We start from the raw sequence: 21958 nt of genomic DNA, 5'->3' as shown, positions 1-21958 counted from the left end.
CACTCACTCACCAGAAGTAGAGGTCACCCACATGAAAAATCAGAGAATAACAATCCATCCTAAAAGGGTGTCCTGGCTGTTTTGTGCATCCAGATGAAAGATTTTGCAGGCTCTGGCTTGAAGTGAGTGTTAGAGCTTTCATCTGGGATGTGAGAAAGGTGACAGAGCAGTGACCATACCATGGGGCTTATAATGTAGCTGACTGCTCTGGTCTAAAATATACCTTCATATAATTTTGTGAAGCATCATGCCACTTAATTACTTTAACTGAAAATTTTGTTCTGTTTTACTTTTATCCTTGTATGGAAGAGATATTTTTGGAAATTTTGAATCTTTCCTGCACAGGTCCAATGAGAAGTATGCTAGCCTTTGCTGTTGTTTAGTTGTAAAACTACTGTCCTGTTAGGACATGATGAAGGTGGCTAGCAGGACACTAGAAGAAAGCATTAGGTCAGCTGCAGCATTTGCAGACAAGCCCCAGACTGAAAGCTGTTAGGTCTCAGCCAATTAATCCTTCAAAGTAATGACTCTGTTTAAGGAAAAAGTGATAATTTTGTAAATCAGTCGAAAGCATATCTATACAAATATTGATTAATTCAATTTTTCAGAACTCTGTGACACAGGTAATTATCTTTGCTTCTCTTGCTCATAAGGTATTTCTGTAAGGGGAAAAAAAAAGCCCAAGGCTCTTCTCTCATTTCTCTCTGGTTGCTTTCGGTGTTCTTACAATATGTTCTTTATGATAGAATGAGTGGAGCTGAGTGATGCATTGGGTCTTGCTTCAAGAAGCAAAGATGCACATTTTTTGCCCCCAAGTTTACAATTATTTAATTGTCTTGTTTTCCAGTTTCTCTTTGTTTGCTTAAATAAGGAAAAATAACCTCACCTACACATCTTACTCTGGTAGTTCATAGCCAAAACTAGAATGCCTATCCCACATGGATATCTACCTTTTCATTCAATCCATTATTGAACACATAATTAAAAGTGAGCATTTAAATCACTAACATATTATTCCTTTTTAGCTGATTAAGGACTCCCATCACTTGCATCTATTGCATTTGCCACTCAGCATTTGTGTGTGGGCTGAGGTCTCTATAGTGCACTCCACCAAAACCTACACTTCTCCCCCTTCCAGAGATGCAACTCATTTGTGGGTTCTGCTTCTTTTTATGGTTTCACCTGTGGACCTTTTCTTTTAATTGTGGAAGCCTGCTTTGATTTAATGGAAGTTTCTGTCCTGTGAGAATGATAATGTAGCACTGCATGCTCTTTTTTCTGTAGTGATAATTTTTTGTAGGCAAAAACAATTGCATACTTAATTATCCTCATTAGTGGTTCTGATTTTGAAACTGATTCAAATGAATACCCCTTTGGCATAAAAGGTTGAGCACTGGCACATTGAATCAGAGTAGTAATTTGAAAAAGCATAATTTATTTTTTTGTTCCTTTTGGTGGACATGTAATTTTATGCTCTTTAGCCCTAAAATGCTGGCTACCATTACACAACACCCTACATGGGAAGCAGTTCTGCATTGGGGGATCATATACTGTGGAAAGAATTTTGGCTTTCTGAGTTATGCCAATTATTCAGTCACATGCATTAAAACTGCAAAAATGAACCAGTTTATCCATACTTGCTGTAGACCATACTCTTCTTTTGGTTTTTTTTTTTTTCCATTGCTTTGTAATGCAGTAGCAATCATAACAATCTAAAAGATTGCTTCATCATTAACAAGTCAAACATCCAAGAAATGCCTTTTATTTAAAATTTTTATTTTTCCACATTAAGCCAAGTCTCTGGGATGACTATTCCAAGTAGGCACCTGTTAGAGTGAAATGAGAGAATAACTCAATTTCTTTGTACAGGACAACTTTGGGATGTTACACTTTTCAAATTGACACTCTCCTGATTCCCTCAGAGCCTTTGTATGAGGAAGACATAAATAAATGATAATGGGCCTGTCCTGGGATTCCTTCAAGCTCTCCATACCAGCTATATTGCCAACTCTTTCTTGTTCCCTTAAGCTCCCCTATCAGGAGGTGGAAGGAGGAGGAGGTCCAGGGGCAGAGGGAAGGCCCCTGCCTGCAACTGCCCCTCATCTCCTTACTCCTGGATGCCATCTTCCCCATTGCCTCTCTGCCCCTACACCTGAATGTCAAGTCTGGGAGGAATGCCTGGCAGGGAACAATTGGGATTCATTTTGTCATCTGGCTTCATCAGGGTCTCTGACAGCCACCACAAAGAGAAAACAAGGAGGGTTTAGGTCAAATTCAGAGAGCTTGGGTTTCAAAGTGCCACTCTCAGGTGCGCTGAATCTGTGCCCTTCCCCGACTGAGGCTGAGGCTCACATCAAGCCCAGCCTGTGAAGGACGATGAACAGCTCACCCATGCAAAGCCCATGTTTGGACAAGTTGGTGTTTTCAGTGGTGAAAAAGATTCCTAACACTCCTTCTTGTTCACTGTTTAGGAGGCCTCTGTAAGAAGTATCAAAAAATTTGCCTTGTCAGAGCAATGGATGCTTCAGCATTTGCTGCTGGAAGATATATTTTTCTGGGTGGAGTGTGGGGGGAAAGAGGTTTTTCTGCTTATTGTTCTAATGAACAACTGTGATCTGATGAATGAAGAGTCATCTTCCTTTTTGTAGATGTCAACAACTGCAGACAAAAAGCTGGGATTTTTTTTTTCTGCTTTACTGAGCAGTTTACAAGAAAGTAATGATCGAAGGGGTCAAACCGTTTGATAGAAAACAAATGTTTTTCCGTTGACTCCATTGCTGACTTAAAACTGTTGTGGGTGGTGGTGTTTAATTGGTACTTTTATTTTTACTAGTGTAACAGTTTAATTTACTCATATTTTTGTTAATTATATTTGTAATCTCAAATCAGTTTGTGCAATTGATTTTATTTTGTTTTCCATATGAAAGCTATTTTGTGTTGATTTTAGCATTCTCTTATAATTTCTCTTTAGTGTTGTTTTCTCTTTTTTCCCTTCTTTTAGTTCCTTTTGGTAAGACTTACTTTGGTGTCTGGTCAGAGCATCTTTATCTAGTGCTGTTTTCCTGTTCCCTGTTCTTGAAGATACCTATCTTGCCTCCACCTGAAACACATTCCTTGTGTGAGTTGTGTTTTACCCTTCCTTCCCTCAAAGAGAGAAAAATATTCAATCCTTAACAATTTAGAGGGGCATGTGAAATTCCTGTCTGGAGTCAGAATCAAAGCCAAAATTGTAGAAGGGCATTCATCTTGCCTTTTATAAATTTTATAATATTTATCAACCTTATATGTTAATCATTAGATAAAACCCCTAGAGGGAGACATGATCACAGATGGATTATTGTAATGCCTCATCACTCTGATCTTTTCACAATAGCTGAAGTAATTTCTCTAGGTCACTTGGCATAGCCTGTTACTTGATAATTGAATAGTGATAACAATGTTATTGTTTGTAGGTGTCTAATCACTTTTTTCTTCTTTTAAAATAAAGACCTTTTTATTATTATTTTTATTTAAAATTTGGCAGGGGGAGATGGAGGAAAGGAGAAAAGACCTAGCTAGCTTCCCCCCTCCCCACCCCAAATTTGTGTCATGGTGATACATTGTGGAATCTTGGGGGAAAAAAATAGATTCATCCTAGACAGTGACAAAACTTGCTAGCATTGCACCCTAACACTGACCCAGGCTGTCTTTCTCTGGCTGTGTTCTACACTGAGTAATCTGCATATATGTGATTGCATTTGTAGTGCTTCTGCTACTTGTTTGAAAGACACAGAAATGCACTCTGAAATGTTTCATTTATTAGTTCTCTGTGTGTGTTTGTACAAAAAAGATTATCATAGCATACTATATTATTTGGATGTCGACGAGGTAATAAACCTGTAGTGTGATTCTGTTAATTTAGTTTCCTTAAACGTAATTTATTGCTTAGATATCTTCAGCCATTTTCTTACAAATGTTTTGGGTTTATTTTTTTTATTGTGTTTTAATGAATTCCATTAACTTGTCTTACAAAATATTTGTCTTTTATCTTACAATGAATAATCAATATTTTATTTTCCTCTGGTAATGAGCATTTCTGTATTTTTCACTGGCCATATGGAAATTGGGGCTTAAATTCTGTTCTTTAAATTTCTCAGTTGTTTTGTTATATTTGAGTCCCAAAATGTCACAGAGAAGTTCAACCTCTAAAAAGCAAATGTATATTGTAGCAATGTCAAGTGGAATATTCTCCTGTAGATATGCATAATTTTTTTCATAGCTTTAAATAAAACAAGTTGTAAAGGCATTCAAAACAAGGAGAAACTCTACCTAATAGCTGTATGCTTTTAAGGGTTGTGATCAAGATGACGTTTCCTTGCTTGCTTGCTTCCCATTCTGGTTGTAGGCCAGTGAAAAAGGAGCTGTCTCACTGATACCACATCTCATGAGATATGGGATCCTGAGGAGGTTCTTTAAAAATGCCTCCTTGAATCTTAGCATCATTCTGACTTCCGCCAGTCTTTATAGAGGAATGAAGGCAGTGGGTTGATGAACATTGATAATATGCAGCTGTGGCCTTGCCTTAAAGACAGTGGGTTGATTGACATGGATGATGTGCAGCTGTAGCTCGTTCCTGCTAAGTGGTTAAATATTACTGAGGATTGTGGGTTGGGTGGTTGGATGGAGAGGAGTGGCCTGGCCTCTGGAGGAAGGAGAAACAGTATGGACAGTAGAATCTGACTGAAGGTAAAAGCCTTGTTGTAGTCTACTAGTTTTTTTGTTTTGCAACAATTGGTGCCCTGTGTGAGGCAAGCTGAGTTGGACTCCGGCTATGAGTCTTGCCAGCATTTTCTTCCTTTTCCTTCCGCTTTAGCAGATAATGTCTTTTCTGCCTCTCTCTTCTCCTTCCATGCCTTTTTGGGGGTGAAGGGAAGCATCTTTATTGTCTTTGCTATTAGTCTACTATTGCTTGTAATGTGCTGTGTCCCCCACCAAAGCAAAATCGAAACCACAAAAAAAGCCTTGTTTTAAAATTTTCTGAAATGGGGAGATGTATTGTGGAATTGCTAGTGTGAGGGCTAGCAAAGGATATGATGCTTTTAGACTAATGCGTGTGCCAAAAAGCCTGGACCTGCAACTGTAGACAGCAAGCATCCACCCAGAAGCTAAAATTATTGGGGTAGCTGTGCTAGCATTCTTCAGTTACCTGAGGTCTTTGAGAGAGTTGTCCTAATATCTCTTTAAGTGGTAGAGATGGAGGACCAAGTGAAGTGAGCGATTTGCCCCAGATAATTGATGTCTAAACTGCATTTAAGCTGTGTTTGTCATCTTATGTTAGCTGTGCAGGAGGCTCAGAAAAGCTGCTCTCCTAACCTAGGCACAGTGCCTTGGGTGTCTCAGGAAAAGGCATCCTCCAGAAGGCGTGCAGGCTGTTGATTTTTATTTTTTTTTTCTTAAAATGTGTTTGAAGCTTGATGCATTGATGAGACTACCTGGGATCCTAGTCACTTCACTGATGAAGGGAATGTGTCTCATCCTGCTTTGCACCTGCTTTGTGTGGGTGAAAAGATGCCTGCAGTGATTTTTCCCAACTGTCAGCTTCTGCTGGAATGTGTTGTCGTGTCATGGTACAAAGTGATCCTAGGTGTCTACAATTCCAAGTGCAGACTGCAAGAGTCAGCACCAGGAGGGAGCTTTCTGAAAAATCAGTGTTCTTGGATAACTGATTTCTGACAGAGGGAAAGTTTAGACTTTATACTATTCTTTTTTAATTTCAATTTTTATGTTTTTATTATATTCCTTGGGTTTGCTTCTAGGTTTCTTGTGTTTATCTTGCTGGTATTTAACAATGACCAATTTTAAAATTTTAAGATGACAACTTGTATGTTCTATTAAATCTAAATAAAATACTTGATTGTTCCTAGTTCATGTCCACAATGTCACTGAGGAGATAAGGACATGAAATATTAATGTCCAGGGCTGTGTCAAACCTGATGTTTTACTGTAAGATAGTTATGGCTATTGCTATAAACCTGCTGTGGTGCAGGAGAGTAGTCAATGCTTAATTACATAATTTATTTTTTCTACTTTGATTTTATTTTATCTAAATAATCTCGGTGGTCTCATTGCTCCAGACTTTCACTTTGATTAATATCTTTTATTTTATCTATATAAATATTTCATGCTGGATTTGATTAATCAAAGGGATGAGAAATAATTTTTCCTTTGTTTTGAAATTGTTACTCATTTAGGACCAAACTTTCCCCTTGCATAAGCATTACAGGAGTATTATTTAGCCTTTGGAAAGGACAGGGAAGGTAATTGAAATGTAATTATCAATTCACTGTTCAGAGACATTTTGTTAATATTTTTCTATACGTTGAATTGTCTATTGCCCGAAGTTTCTTCAGTTCTTTCAAAAACTGCAGAGAAAACCTGGGTTTTTAAGCAGTCAATCACAACATGGAAAACGGGCTTTGTAAGAGTGCATGGCACAAAAAGCCAGCTTCAAAAATAACAAGTATGTTCCTTAAACTTACTAAAACATGAAAGAGAACACGATGAAAAGGAAATGTACAACACCAAGCCTCTGCGTTGCATTCTGGCACAGTTGTACAGATACAGATTTTTCTAATGTTACATGCAAGCTCCATGAAAGTTTTCACTTTTGGTGTCGTTATGGTAAAGCTTCTTAAAGGTGAAGCAGTCTGAAGTGGGGCACAGGTAACAGTGGAGGAAGGGAAGAAAAGGATCTCCCTTTGACAGATAGTTTCACAATTCACTTTTGCATGTCATCTTTCACCTTTGTTGCAGCTGATGCTGATCCTTCAGGACACAAGATCCTATGCAGAGCAAGCCCGAGCCTGATCCAGTATGGTAGTTTAAATGTAGCATCTTTTCTCTTACGACTTTGTGACATCTTTTTACTGGGCAGAAAGAATAGCATTGTGAAGCACCAGTTTCAGCCTGTTCTGTCTTGTGTAACATACAATGAGGACTTAACAAATAACAGCCTTAAAGGGAGAAATATCAGGAATGTTATTTGCTAGGCTGTTATAGAAGACCTTCAAGTCCACAATCTGTATATATGTAGGAACTACAGCACCCTGAAGATGTGGAGGAAGGTGTAACATGCCAGAAGAGAGTAAAGATCACCTCTGTACAATCCAAAAAACCAAGCCCAATCCAAAAAACTATGCCAACAGGTAGAGGTATAGCAAATGCAAAGCCCAGCCTAGCTCTTTATACCGGTCTCTGTCCAGTCTGGTTACATCTACCTGGACTGCCTAGACAGTGCTCATTCTCACTTTCTGAGTGTGATCGACTTGCAGCCTCACCCACCAGCTTGTCATGAGATAAGCCAGTTTACTTGATAGATTTCTTAAGTGCTGAAAGAAATTTTCTATCTGGCTGACATATTCAGCACTTTGCTAGGCACAATGCGGCTGCACTGTCTCCCCTGAAAAGCAGGAACCTCTTATACTTTATCAGTCCATCTTATCACTTCATATGCTTGAATCTAGGGAATTTTGACTAAACTTGCAAAAAATGTTTCTCCCTCCCTTCCATTGTAAGTGTATGCATAAGACAATGGTATCTATCTAACCTGAGATTCAGTGTCTGTTGTCCTGTGTCTATTGATCTGATAAGCTGTTTATGTGCTCCTTTAACCCCACAGTTAAGGGAGCAGGTCTTCACCTCATTGCCCTGAGGTGCTTGCAGGTGCAGAGGATTTGTCCCCTTCTCATTTCAGTTGTGGAGTCCGCTGAGTGCTGCTGGGGTGCCAACCTCTTCCTGTTTCCCTCGGGTATTATTGGTTTCAGAAATAAATAAATCTTATTCAGGAGGAGTCTTTGACTTTCATTCCCTTGAACTGCTAACTGACATCATCTCTTTGGAAATGCTGATGTCACCTCTGTCCAGGCCAAGGGCAGTCACTCAGCCACAGGGCACCTCAGCTCTGGCCTGGAGGTGCCGCGGAGGCCGCTCTTGCAGAGCAGGCTGTGGAGGTAGGCCTGTGCCTCTTTGCTTGGGCCCTCACGGTTTTAGCCATTGCTCTGGAGACAAAATACTTCAAAAACCTTGTTTCAGAGCAACACTGAGGCAGTTGGTAGAACAACCTGTGTGATTTCCCTGCTCCCCTCCCCCCTTCTTTTCTTACCTTTTAGCCCCCATCACCCCCCCTGGTTCTTCAGGTATTTCTTTCACTGTTACGTACATACAGCTCTCCTCAGCTTTCCCTACTGCTGTCCCTTGCAACTTTTAGTCTGAGGTTGCTTCTGCTTACTGTAAAATATGGTGTTTAGTTGGATCATATTTTAACATTAAGTAATATATAATTACATACTTTGACTTGTCTCAGTTTCAGTTAGGTTTTGATATATCGCTTGTTCTGTTACTCAACTAATCACTTTCTTCCCATGGAATGCTGAAGAGAAATATCTTTTTAATTAAAGATTCTGAAATCCCATTTTTGTTGTTGAATGTATCCAAGTAGCTTACACACTGTTTTCCACCACAAAATGCATCTGGATTGTCAGTACTGTGTATATCTGTGTGTATTATAGCACTAAAATTATTTTCCAGGGCTCTTAGTGTGTTTGTGTCTGCCATTAAGATGAATGTGTACCAGATGCTGTTTTAAAATGAAGCACCATTGTATAGGCTGATGGATGGAAAGTTTGTCAAAAGTAGTGAAAGCTTCTACAGGGGATACAAAGCAGCTGGAAAAATTCATTGTTATGTGCTGCTTGTATGAGTCTCTAGTTCAGCTGCGCTGCATTTTGATTAGGAAGTTAGATTCTATGGTAGTGTCAAACATGGTTCCCGATATTCTCTATTTTTATGGCATTTGCAATTTGGTATTCACCTCTTTATTCTCAGCCAGCAAACCTACTAGTTTTATGTGAATGTCTGTTAAGAAGCAGTATAGCACAATAAAAGTTGGCAAATGTGAGCTGTATTTATTACTTCTATGTGAATGTCTTGTTGGCCAATGGAAATTAAAATGCCCTGTTAATTGTTTCACTTGTATTTTTAGAGAACAGCTTGTACAGCAGATGAACAATGCCAAAATTTTTTTTAGTTCTCTATTATGCTACCAACAATACTGATCTCTTGCTTCAAAGTACGACTATAATTAGAAATGCAATTATGTAAAAGTGGCACCATCTTATTCAGCCCTGCTTCTTCCTGTGCTTAGTCCTATTATGCCTATTTTTTCTTTCCAGATATCCAAGTTTCTCCTAGGGTTGTGCCAACTAGGAAGAATATGTTTCTTCTGAAGGACTTTATTCTGTACTAGCACCTGTCTCATTTATAAGTGGGGACTTATCAGCTTTAGTGCTGAAATGTCTTCTTTCAGAATCTCCAAGTGCCTTTCATCCTGCTCTGTGATGCCCATATTTCTGGCTGCCTCTTGCATGCCAGACATCTTTCCCTGTTGCTTTAGGAGGGGCTTTCTTTTTATATTTTTCTTTTTAGGGATTCCCAGAGCCAGTTCTGCTCTTTTGAGGTGGTCTATCCTGATGGTCAATGCCAAGATAATATCTTCTCAATATTATCTTTCCAGCTTATATCTTCTCAAGATGTCAAAAGAGAGAAGGAAAAAATTAATCCATTTTGTACTCCAAGCTGCCATAAGACTAAGTGGCAGAGGTAGACAAGGCACTTCATGACTTAACGTTGGGATTGCAAGTTATTTTTCAGGATAATAGCATCCACCTTGTGCAAATGAAAGTTAATCTTGAAATCTGTCTGAATGATGCTCATTTGGGCTTGCTGCCCTATGGTTACCTTTTCAAAAACTTACTCCTTACTGGACTTGCTTTAGAAAATCATGTCAGCATCTACTGTATTCAGGATGCAGTGAAATATGCGTTTCTGTGTTTGTGTCAAGCACAATTGGCAGGATTTTTTACAAGTCAGCAGTATAGGCAAATGCACAGCAGAGTGGTGGTATTGGTAATGTCTCCTACTGTTTACTGGAAAGTAAAAAGTATGCTTTATGCTGATATACCCTCAGACAGAGAGGGTTAGGAAGGCATTTTGGATGAAACATTGGGGAACCTTCAAGCCACCTGGAGCCTTCAAGCCCTCCAGGTGATAGCTGAATAGCCTAGGGCAGAAGTGTTCAGAAGAACGAGAGCTCATCTTGTGCTCTGACCAATACTGACTTTTTTTTCCAATGTTACGGAATCTGGGGTTAAAGGTTGGGAGTGGGACTATAGTCACATGGATGGAAGAACCAAGATCACCATAAGCATGCTTTGTGCCTGGGTTTATAGGTCTTTGTTAGAAAGACCTGAACAAAGTATCTAATGTATTTGTTAAGTTATATCTGTATTAAGTATGGATACGTATTATTATTAAGGAATTATGGGGATTTTTTTCATTGGTTGTTCAGTTCTTTTATTACTTTATAAATCATTTCACCATGGAAAGACTGTAAAAATACATTTATAAATGCTAACAGAAACTGCCTGTGTTCCAGGTGGAAATTTAGTTGCTAGAGATTTCATGGAAGTAGATTACTGCTGGATTTTTCCTGGCCTTACAAAGAATGCTGCATCAGCAAATGCAATAACTATCAGATCTGTTTCAGTTTGCAAAGAAAGGGATTTCCCATTTTACTTTTGGATGTAGACCACTTAGTGTGTTTAATCTGGTGATATTTTCTTCTAAAATGAGAAACATTTTATTAGAGATTGCGTTAGCATCCTGATGTTTTGATTACCTTCCCTAGGCATTGTGTTTGATCTTGTGGCAAATAACAGTCAAATTGGTTTGTGTAGCTGCAATTTCTTAAGTTTTCAAGGTCTGTTCTTTTTCTTTTTTGTCTTACAGTTTTCAGTGAAGATCTACACGCCAGTCTATATTTTGTCAATGCATCTCTGCAAGAGGTAGTGTTTGCTAGCACCACAGGGACATTGGTACCCTGTCCAGCAGCAGGGATTCCCCCTGTGACGCTCAGATGGTACCTAGCAACGGGCGAGGAGATCTACGATGTCCCAGGGATCCGCCACGTCCACCCCAATGGCACTCTCCAAATTTTCCCCTTCCCTCCTTCAAGCTTTAATAACTTAATCCATGATAACACTTACTATTGCACAGCTGAAAATCCTTCAGGGAAAATCAGAAGTCAGGATGTTCACATTAAGGCCGGTAAGTATAGCCTTTTATTGGGTTCAAACAGGCTTGAGGAGGGAGGAAGCTTGGGTGTTTCAGACGAATAGTAGCAGCAGCTTTGAATCAAAGATGGGCCAGAGGTGTAACATCTGAACTCTTCACAATATTAAATAAAATGGTGGATTCTTCCCTCTCCTCCCCAACTTGGATTATTTTGGTGCTGAAAAGTTAGTTTTTCCAAAGATCATAATAAGTTGAACTTCTGCACAAATATAAGGAAAAAGGAATTAATAATGAAATCATTAATCAGACCATACTTACTTATTAAAGAGCTGGGAGAGAAAAAGATGCAGTGTTTAGATTTTGTGTAGGGGCTGGAAGAAAAGAGGAATGCTTGCCTAATCACATCCTTTCTGATTTGCTTGTATTCATTTGTGCTTTGTTTTGAGAGAGAAACTTGTCTCCTGTGTAACGATTCAGCAACTGATGTTGGTCCATACGCAGTGCTTTCATTTTAAGCTAAAAGATGCAAATGAGCATAATGGTTTTGCATCTGTTTTCTATACTGACTGTGTGCAGATTTGGTCAGCCAGTGGAGAATTAGAGTGGGATCAAAATCAGGCCTTTTGTTACAACACATAAACACATGATTGCATAGTTTTTGAAGGTCTTGTCTATCCTCTTCAGTTAATTAAAATATTCAAACAAACAAACAAAAGCTAGTCTGGGAGCTGACCCTTGGCCAATGCAAATCCTCATAACCTCTTTGTTGTTTTTGGAATTATGCTAGTCTTTTCGTATCTTTCCTTTTGGAGATATGCCTTCTCAGGAGTTACGTAGGGAAAACTGAACAATTAGCAAGTAATTTGTCCACAACTCTCTTTAAGAGAATTTATTCTTTTCTTAATGATAAATTATCATTCAGAGATCTGTAGTTTGTAGACAATTAGAAGATGAATAAAATACAGGTTTCCATGAAATTCATGTGTCTTACTAAAATTTTAGTCTGGAAAAATGGGTTTTCTTTTTTGCGTAAGAAGTGACTAGTAGAAGAAAGTTCACGTTATGTGTACGTGGATTTTCAATAATGGTGCATACTGCTTCTGCAAATGTTTAGTTGTCCACAAATCAAAAAAATTTGCATACCAAAGATTCATAAGAATGCATAGTAACCGACTTGATGTTTTGAACTCCATTCTGGGTTTTGTGCTTTTGGTTTTACTTTAATGGATTTGCGGACAAGTTGTCTGGCAGAATTGTATTTGGAGAGGACACAATATTATTTTTTTTTTTTGTCCTTTGTGGATTTGTTAATGTATCTCAATTTTGACCATCTTTTGATCAGCATATTTGCAGTATTAGTTTCCAGTTTTTTTGTTTATTAGATAAACTGATATGGTAGTGTAGGGGAGGTTGAAACTTGCAACGTTGCTAGCTAAGGCTCTGAACTGGTCATTTAGTTGTAAAAGCATATGATGTGGATGACAGAATGAAGCTGGGTCTGTTGCTCAGCATTGACTCTTTTATCCATGGAAACCCAAAAGAAGTCCTCCTCTGCTTGAGAAATGAACTTCACAAATAGAAGAAAGACCTGAAAAAAAAAAGGCTTTGCAGTAGGTGGCTGTATCTGCTTGACTCATAAACTGATGACTCTTTTCAGCCAAGTTAAAAATGTCCCTTTCTCCTTTTTTCCTTCCCTTTTTGGACTTTTGCCCCCGATTCATTCATTCTTCCATATGATTCAATCTCTCAGTTAATCTGAGGTTTGGTTAACAAGTTAAGCAAATCCCCTTCCTTCATATGAACTGGTATTGTATGTCAGAGCTATCACTGTGCCCAATGGCAGACAATAACTGTTAGTATTTTTTCCAAAGGCCTGTGTAGTCCTCCAATCATAGGAAAATACAGTTTTTGACAGTCTTCTGTGTATAGCAGTAAGTGTATTTTACATTCGGATGATAAAACCTTTGTTGCTCAAATACAAAGTGATAAACTGTGTGTAACTTTCAATTACGTTTCTGTTCATGTGAAATCTGTACACAGTTTCAGATTGGGCCTAATTAGCACAATTTTGGGAGGAGGCTTTTCTAGTCTCTTTTCTTCTCCATCTCCTCCTCCTTCCAGCGCTCTGCAATAGCAATAGGATTTCCTAGGAATACAGAAGCAATCAATGGAGCATCAGATCATAGTACAGTTATATAAAGAATAATATTGCTCTACCTATTCTCACAGTCGGCTTGAAGAAGTCTGAAGCTCATATACCTACTTCACCGAGGTTATGGGTAGCAGATACAAGGATTCCAGCTCACAGACGATTGTAATTGTGGTTATGCCTGTAATTTTGCACCTAATGCAACACACATCCCCAACCTACAAAAAACTATAACCCCCACACCTAGACACTCAGACACAATCCTCTTCCAGGCTGTTCCCAATATCTCCATTTCATCTTCAAGCTTTCCTGTGCAATCTCAGCAGGGAAGAATATATCTTTTTAGCAAAGGCTGAAATTCTCATATAAATTCATGATGCAGGGACCTGGGATTAAAAAAAAAAATAAAATTACCTATGATCTAGAAAAAACTGAGGGGCTTCTGAAATCACAATAATGTAAACTTTTTAAGCAAGGAAATGAATAAACCTCTTTCCAGTTGTTGTGCCCCACATGTGTTTGCTTTTACTGAAATGATCAACAGGGCAGATTTTCAAAACTGTCAATGGTTCTGTAAAAATAGAAATAGTCTTAATAGTGTGCTAGGATATTGCTGCTAACAAGCCTTTTCTGTAAATAATGGCTGAAGCATGAGCATTAGACAAAAGTCAGCCTCATTAAGATGATCTATGTTCCATTCCCTCCAGTGTAGAATAAGATTAGGGGGCTGCTTCATCACAGGGCAGCTAGTGTTGTAAAGCTGCTGCGTTAAAGTTGCTTGTCATACCAGTTCAGCACTTATAATAGGGGTTAAGAAGCTTAACCTTTGATTAAAAATAAATTATTGACTTTTAAAAAAACTAGCAACGTCTATCTTATAGAAAATTGATTTGTTTTGATTTTTAAAAAGATGCTTAATTTATAATTAATTTATTTACTTTTGGTTTGGGTTCCTGATGTTACATTGCTACAGTCTTGTTTGGGATGCTGAACCTTAGTCTTCCTTTTTGCAATGGTAGCACTGGACCTCAAAAACCGATGCTGTTTGCATTTGTGGAAACTACAGTTATGTTCCAGTACTCTGCCTTTCTTTTTCTTGAAATACACTGGAAGCGGGGCTGACATTTAGAAATTCCAGTGCTTCTGGTGTACAAAAATACTTTTGTAAACTATGCAAAGGATTTACTGATTCTTTGGTCTAGAATCAGTGTGGTTAGACGTATTTATTAAAGCTTGGTGTATGTTTGTGGGCAGGATATGCAGGCAGGAAATGTCACCGTAGTGTGGCAATTCAGCATTGCTGGCTTGGTTATACTGCTGCACTGGGGTTGTTCTGCCCAATAACTTTTACCGTCAGGCATATACATGCCTCAGACACACATGCCATTTTCCAATGCATTCATCCCTCTCTTCATTGAAACTGTTTGTCTCTTCAAGATGTATAACTTTGCTCACCACCTCAAGATACGTAACTGTTGCCTGAGTTGATTTCTTATTTTGCCCCTTGACCTTATGGTTCTGTGAAAAGTCTATGTTGCTGCTTGTCCTTCTTGTCTTACCCATTTACTGGCTGTAGTAGACAAAATCTGTTTCTTCTCTGCTCTACCACCTTCTCCATTAATTGTTGCTCATAGGATTTTTCACCCCTCATTCTTCATTGAGTTTTTTCAGAGCCAGGAACTTCCTTATTTTCCTTCTCCTACCCAATGCAACTTCATCTCATCCCAGCAATATTAGTTCGATGTGAAAGATTTCTGCAGCTGTTCTTTTTTCTCTTTGTCCATTAAATTATTTCTTCCAGATGCTACACAAATCATATTGTGGGTCTAAGTGCCCCCATGCTGTTTTTTAATACAACTCTGATTTATAGTTTCTGGTTTCTTACCATTAATCTATTTCTTGTGGTGCTGGTCAATTGGATGTAGCTCTTACCTTACCTGCTATCATTTCTCTGTGTTTCTGAGACACCTTGCTTTTTCTCTGGCTGTCACCTCCATCGATTTTCTCCTTTGGTTCTCACTTCTTCAAAATCCTCAATGACACTGACCTTCTCTTCTACCCTCTGGATGTCTAATTTACACACAGTACTTGTATGTACTTTGTACCCTCTGATAGAGCAGAAAACAATTTGTGATGGGAAACGTGGCATGAGAAACAAGACAAGTAACAGGAGACATAACATCATCTACCCATATAAATATTCAATTCTTACAGAAGCCTTTCTCCTTGCCCTTAGAATTAGGTAGGGGAAGAACACAGAAATATGGTGAAATGCAGATTTTGAGGAAATGAAAAGATGTGGGATTTCTTTCGTATTACTTTGCAAAATAATTCACAACCTGAGTAACCTTTTTGGGGCAACTTTGCAAGGCTAACTGAGGAAGTGGGTAAGATGTGTGATTATGAGTTGTTTAATGAAACATCTTCTTCTGTCTTCAGTTTTACGGGAACCCTATACAGTCCGTGTGGAGGACCAGAAAGCCATGAGAGGCAATGTAGCAGTGTTCAAGTGCATTATCCCCTCCTCTGTGGAGGCATACATCACTGTTGTCTCATGGGAGAAAGACACAGTCTCGCTTGTCTCAGGTAGGCTGTTATGGCTTTCTTTTCCAATTGGCAATGGCAGCTATGATTCCTGGGTTCCACCCCCACCCCCACCTCCCAAATGCCTGATGTTTACTTTAAGTCAGTTATAGCTGAATGGTATGTCATCCTTCTAGTAACGTATTTCATGTTAGCATTGCTGCATCCTTATGACTTTATGTGACATGAAGGTTTTAGACAGCCCTGCTTTTGCTAGCATGCTTGAGGGGAAGATAACATGTTTTTTGTTTTATACCAGACATAAAACCAGCCTCCTGGTGCTGTGGCAATGGATTCACATTTTAACTTTGATAAGGAACTCTTACGTACCAAAGAAATTGTCATAATGTGTCATAAAGCGTGTGTTGGGTTGTAATTGTTTTTCAGCAGTAATGTTAAGTATGGATTAGAAATCCTGAGTCTAAACTTGTTCGATTATGTTTAGATGAAGGGGTTGGAGCTAGAGGATCTTTATGGTCCTTTTCGTCGCAAACCATTCTATGATTTTATAACACAGGAGGATTAGGCACATGGTAAACTGTGCTGTAAGCCAAACATACTGAAGTGAAAAAATCTATTCTAAAGCAGTTATATGCATTAATACTGACAAAGTGAGGAAATGTGAGGCATTGTTCAGGAAGTGCAGAGAATTCAAGCAAAGAATATCCAACATTGTAAAGCATAGTACATATCTAAGTTTTATATTATGTGCAGCGCAGCTGTTGTTACACGTACAAATGATTTATGCATGCAGAAATTTGAAATATATTGTTCCAGGGTAATGCAGAATGGAAAAAAGTAGCTTGAGTTAAATGTCGCTGCAGAGTATGTTTAAGAATGTGTTTGTGTTAATGGTTCTACAATTTATAGAAATGCTTTTGTGCTTCTTAGTATATTAATAATTTCTTTCCTGAAAAATGTGGCATTGATGGAAATGTCTGTTTTTATATGATTCATAGATTTTATTTCTCTGTGTTTTATTGATTCCTTACGTAAGGGTTTTTTTTCCCATCTTTTAATTTATTTATTTATTTTTAAATCTATTTCAAGTAGCTTTCTAAGGATGTGGTAGATATTTAAGTACCATCTAATTCATGATCAGTTGTCCTGTACTACTGGTGCACTGTTTAAGCTTGGTAAATTCACTTCCTTTTTATACTTTGATATGGCATATTATTTTTGTCATTGAGCAACTGAAACAGAGTAGGTTTCCATGAAGAGGTCTGTAATACCTGAGTTGTAGAACTCAACAACACTTCAGCCATTATAGTCAGGACAGAGTTGTATTTAAATACACAAATAAACTTTCCATTGACCTCTTTATAATGATGCAGAACTATGCTTAAATTATCTAATGCAATAGTGCATGGATGTGTTTACTTTTCTTCATCTTAAAGTAGGCTACTACATGATGCATGTATGTCTGTATGTGTGAGTATTGGCTGGAGGAAAAGAACGTGTATACCCGCATGGTCAACTGTCTTATTTTTTTTAATAAGTTTATTCATTCTGTATTATAGGAAAACATGGCTATTTTCTCTGTCAACATGAATTGCATCCTCTCAATCTGATTTTTTTGACTTGAGCGTTAGTACTTAGTAGCTATGTGGTATCTTTGAGTGGCTCAATGCTGCCCTTCACCCTGGAATCAGGAATAGGGCACACAGGTCTCTAAACCTTATTTTAGGGAAGAAAGTGTGGCATTTCCACAGACCATCATGGCTGCTATTTTAAGGTAGTTTCATTCTCGTTAGTCTATATTGATTTTAACCCCAAACGTTTTTTGGAAAAATGCGTTTAATAACATTTAACTATATGGACTTAAACTTATTTTTTTTTCCTTTAGCGCAACTTTTGACTGTGGCTTTCTAGGCTAAATCATTAAAAATCTATTGCAAATTTCAACACTTACAACCCAGTTTCTAATTATCTGGTAATCCCTTAATTCAACAGTTAGAAATCTAAATGGAAGTAAAATATAATTCATTAAAACTGATACTATTACAAATATCAGTTTATTGCATTTGATGGCATCACAGAAAAGACTTCGTTTCAGAGACAGAATCCCAAGTTAGATTACAGGTCAATGCGATCTGTCATGCAAGGGCAAAAGTGAGGCAGGAAAACATTGCTCCAGTTTTACCACAGTGATTGCAAGATTTGTTTGTTCACCATTTATACTCTTTAACTGCAGCTTAATAGTGAGAGCATTTAAAAACCAGAACCCACACGTGTTTCATAAAACAATTGCCTTGAGTTTTACCCATAATCAATTTTGCAATAATATGCCCATGAACTCAAATGGTAGATATTGATCAAGCCTGTCATCTTAGAATGCCAGTGCCGATGGATAGGATGCAAGACATAACACAGCTATTGAGCTGTTTTCCACTAATGATCAATATTCTGAGGAAATGCATACGCTTGCTTATACAGCCACAGCTAGCATGGGATTTTTTCTGTGTACGAGTCCAGATTCATTGGTATGCTTTTTATCTCACCATTTAATATTGGAAAACATCGAGTTCTGATTTGTTTTGTTCTAGTTTATTAATATAACCAATTTATTGGCTACCCACTAACATCAGCAAAACTGAGAGCCATCTTGAGGTGAAACTTCTACTGTGAAAGAGCAAGAATATAAAAAGATATACACTCACAGAGCGATGATTATCATGGTTTGAGGTGGACAAGGCTTTTGTGGGAAAACTAGATAGTGTTTATTTGGAAAGAAAGAAAAGAGGAGAAGGAAAGGGGGAAGAGAGAGAGGAGAAAGAAGAGAAGAACACTTTCACTGACATGATATATCTGTTTTAAATAGAAGATACAAGTAGGCCAAGAAACTTACACTACAGGTGGGAATCCGAGACCCCCTATGACAGGAAGCAGGGCAGCTTTTCAGTGAGGAAGCTCTTAATGCAAGTGGTCCAACAGAGAAGCTTTTTTGTTGTTTTTGTTGGGTTTTTTTTCCTGAAAGGCTTAAACACCAATGCAATACTTCCAAGTACAATTCAGAGTAAATATGTCATGTACCTGTCTGTCTATATCTCATTCTGACTACTAGGATAGTGAGAACTGTAGATGAACCAGAATCCTTTATTTCAGCTGCTGCTTACTGATATATATATATTCTCTTTTAATGTAAATGTAACATTTTAAAGAAAAAAGTAAAGTGTTTTTACTTTCATAATGTAAAAAAAACCCAAAACTAGCTTTCTAGACAGTGTTTGAGGTGTTCCTTGATTAAGATGGTGAGATTTGTTTGCTTCTGTAACAGTGTATTATCCTGGAGATATCTGCTTTTGTCTGTATGCTTAGCTCTTGGAGAGCACAGTGATGTCCGTAGTAATCAAAGCATGTAATAAATGTAGCTGGGTAAAAGCATCTTCTGTTTCCTGGCTGCAATTTTGTCATGCCTCCAGCTTATTGTAAAGTAATTGGGAGCTGAAACATACTAAGACATATTGCTAGAGCATTACCAAGGAGTGTCCAGATGGGTCAGATGCCCTGTTCAATAAGGGGGAAGGTGCTGTGTTTGGAGCCAGAAATACTGACTTCTATGAAGTTTCCATGTGCAAGGACAGCTGTGAACTGAAAAGGTGTGCATGTGCTTGTCTTTCAGGGGAACAGCTAAATAATTGACAATTTGCTCCTACACATTGTCTTTCAACGTAACAGCAAATCTGAGGCCAAAAAGCTTTTTCAGGGTGTCCTCTAGGGGCCAAGGTAGCAGGAAAAACCTTTTTAAAGGAAGGCAAAACCAGTTACTTGAATGAATCTATTCTGAGGAAAAATACAAAACCCCAACTTCCAGCAACAAATACACAGAAATCTTTTCATACTGGAAAGATCCATCTTGAATAACAGTTGTTAGATGAGGTATTCAGGCACCTCCACTGGATACAGCTGTGTTACAAACTCTCTTGATAGACAAGGACAGGGACAGACCTCTGCAGTTGTCAATCTGCTACAAATACATAAAGTATATCTTATTTGCCCACCTTTGTCTTCTAGTAAAAGCAATCAGACTTTCCAGTGTTGTGTGTCTTGCCTAAGAAACTCTGAGATGCTGGCAAAAAAGAAGGACCGGTGGTAACTGTGAGAAGTCTTAAGGGATTTGCAAAGCGCAAGTCAATGCTGTACCAAGCTCTGCAGCTATAACTTCAGAATGTCTCTTCTGAAGATCCTTCTTTTCTGAGGCATGGTATACTGCCAGTTGACTTGAAATTGAGTCTGAAATTTTCTGGAATTATATTAAGTAGCATAATGATGTGCAGTTTTCTCTTGTATCAGTAACCAGCTCTTATGCATTTACATTAGATGACGCTAAACATAAAAGCTTAAATGATCCTAGAATGTTTTATTACTGGTAGCTGCATACGTCTTGCTCAAAGGTCAAGTTTCCTTTCCTCCTTACTGCTTTCCCTCACAAACCATTCCCAAAGAAAGAGACTGTTGGAATCAGCTTTGTGTTGACCTTCTAACCATTGAAAACAGCCTAGGCTCTGCAGAACCAGAGTGCAGCTAAGTGTGTGTTGGCAAAAACAGCCATAAACCCAAGGAACAGTAGTATACAAAAGTGGCACAGTACAGGCTGTGCTTCTGCTCCTGCTGAGCATCTGCGAGACAGACGGGAGACTAGTGCTTGGCTCGTAGTATTTCTTCTTCACATGCAGAACAGCGAAGCTGGGCTAGAAAGGAAGGTAAAGACAAAGTAACTGCTGATTCTGCTCTGTCTGGGTGAAAGCAAAGAGCAACTCGAATCTGTTGATGTGTTAATTAGCCCCGGAGAGAGCAAAGGATGGGTGTGGTTATAGGGGAAGGAGGGCAGAAAGGGATTATTTAAAAGAAAGGTCAGTATAAGGGATCAGCAAAGAGACAGAAAGGAGGAAAATGAAGAGTAGATGGAAACAAAGAGAAGGGCTGAAAATTAAATTTGGTCTGTCACTATGTACTGTACTTCTGTAATGAATGCCTCCTATCCTGATGCTGGTAACTACGAGGGTTTTCGATTTTTTTTCTGTGTGTCTGATAGCTTAGTGCCAAGAGCAGGATCGTGAATAGGTTCATGCCCTGACCTTTCTGAATTCCCATTTTCCTGTCTAATGACATACCATGCAAGAATCTGTCTGGTTTATACATAAAGTGTGACTGCTTAAAAAAGGTAGAAAGGGAGGGAGACGGATAATAACGACTGTGCATGATGGCATATTTAAATCTGCACTGAAAGAATAGCTGCTTTGAGGGAAAGGTGTGTAAGCATGGATGGAATGCGGTTCCCTGAAGGGCTGTGATTGACATGCAGATGACAGCCGATGAGCCTTCCAGCCAGCATACTTTCCATCAGCCAGAAATTAGACACACTGGACCACAGCTTGAGAAGTGTCACTGATGTACAATGACCTACATTTGATGTAATGAATTGCATTATTTATTTACACACAGTTCCTCAAGTCTTGCCTTTAAAGGGCTCAGGGGCTCTTGGATCTCTTACTGCACAAAGGGCTTTTCAGAACTGCTGTGGTTGACTGTAAGCAGTCAATGTTTGTCAGTAGTTATCACGTGGTGGCATCTAAAATACAGCACTGCAGTTTTTGTTTGTGCTGGGGTTTGGAGATTACAGCAGTGGTTCAGTTTACACAGAGCAATCGCTGTTTTTGCAGCCATGAGTACATAGGTGGGGGTGGGGGGAATAGAGCTCTCTTTATGGAGAGTGGTCCTGTGGGCAGAGTCCTGTGTTCAGAATTAGATTATTGCTGATGATCACAGGGATTAAGTCCAGCCATTTGATTGAGGCTGTGTCTAGTAGAGAAGAGCTATGATCTTTCTTGTTCTGGTTTGATGTCAGGGCTTAATCATAGTTGCTAACCAGCAAGCATTCAGCAGGCACTTAACGTATGCCACTGAATACTCCGGATGCAAGATTTTCTCCACCTCCAGGTGGAATGGGATGAAAAGTACAATTTTTTTTTTATGCTTAAATATTAGTGACATATAGAAGATAAAATTATGAATGTTAACTACCTTCTACCAGAAACACGTGAGATTTAGTTCCACTATTGAAAGTCGTGATGGGACACACAAAGTAAAGCAGTGAAACCCCTACATCTGCTAAAC

At 38.6% G+C, this 21958-nt stretch overlaps 1 protein-coding gene across 2 annotated transcripts in view; it reads left to right on the top strand.

Annotated features, from left to right (window-relative positions):
- Window positions 1-21958, top strand: part of DSCAM (DS cell adhesion molecule) — a 484929-nt gene that overhangs the window by 61778 nt on the left and 401193 nt on the right. For both annotated transcript variants that reach the window (XM_080376609.1, XM_080376610.1), the window contains exons 2-3: window positions 10825-11142; window positions 15698-15844. In XM_080376609.1, the coding sequence (XP_080232735.1) occupies window positions 10825-11142; window positions 15698-15844 (465 nt within the window). The remainder of the gene's footprint in view (window positions 1-10824; window positions 11143-15697; window positions 15845-21958) is intronic.

Source organism: Falco punctatus (genome assembly GCF_963210335.1).
Source record: "Falco punctatus genome assembly, chromosome: 2".
Lineage (NCBI taxonomy): Eukaryota > Metazoa > Chordata > Aves > Falconiformes > Falconidae > Falco > Falco punctatus.
Note: the sequence above shows the minus strand (reverse complement) of the source record. Positions and strands in the feature narration are given on the sequence as shown.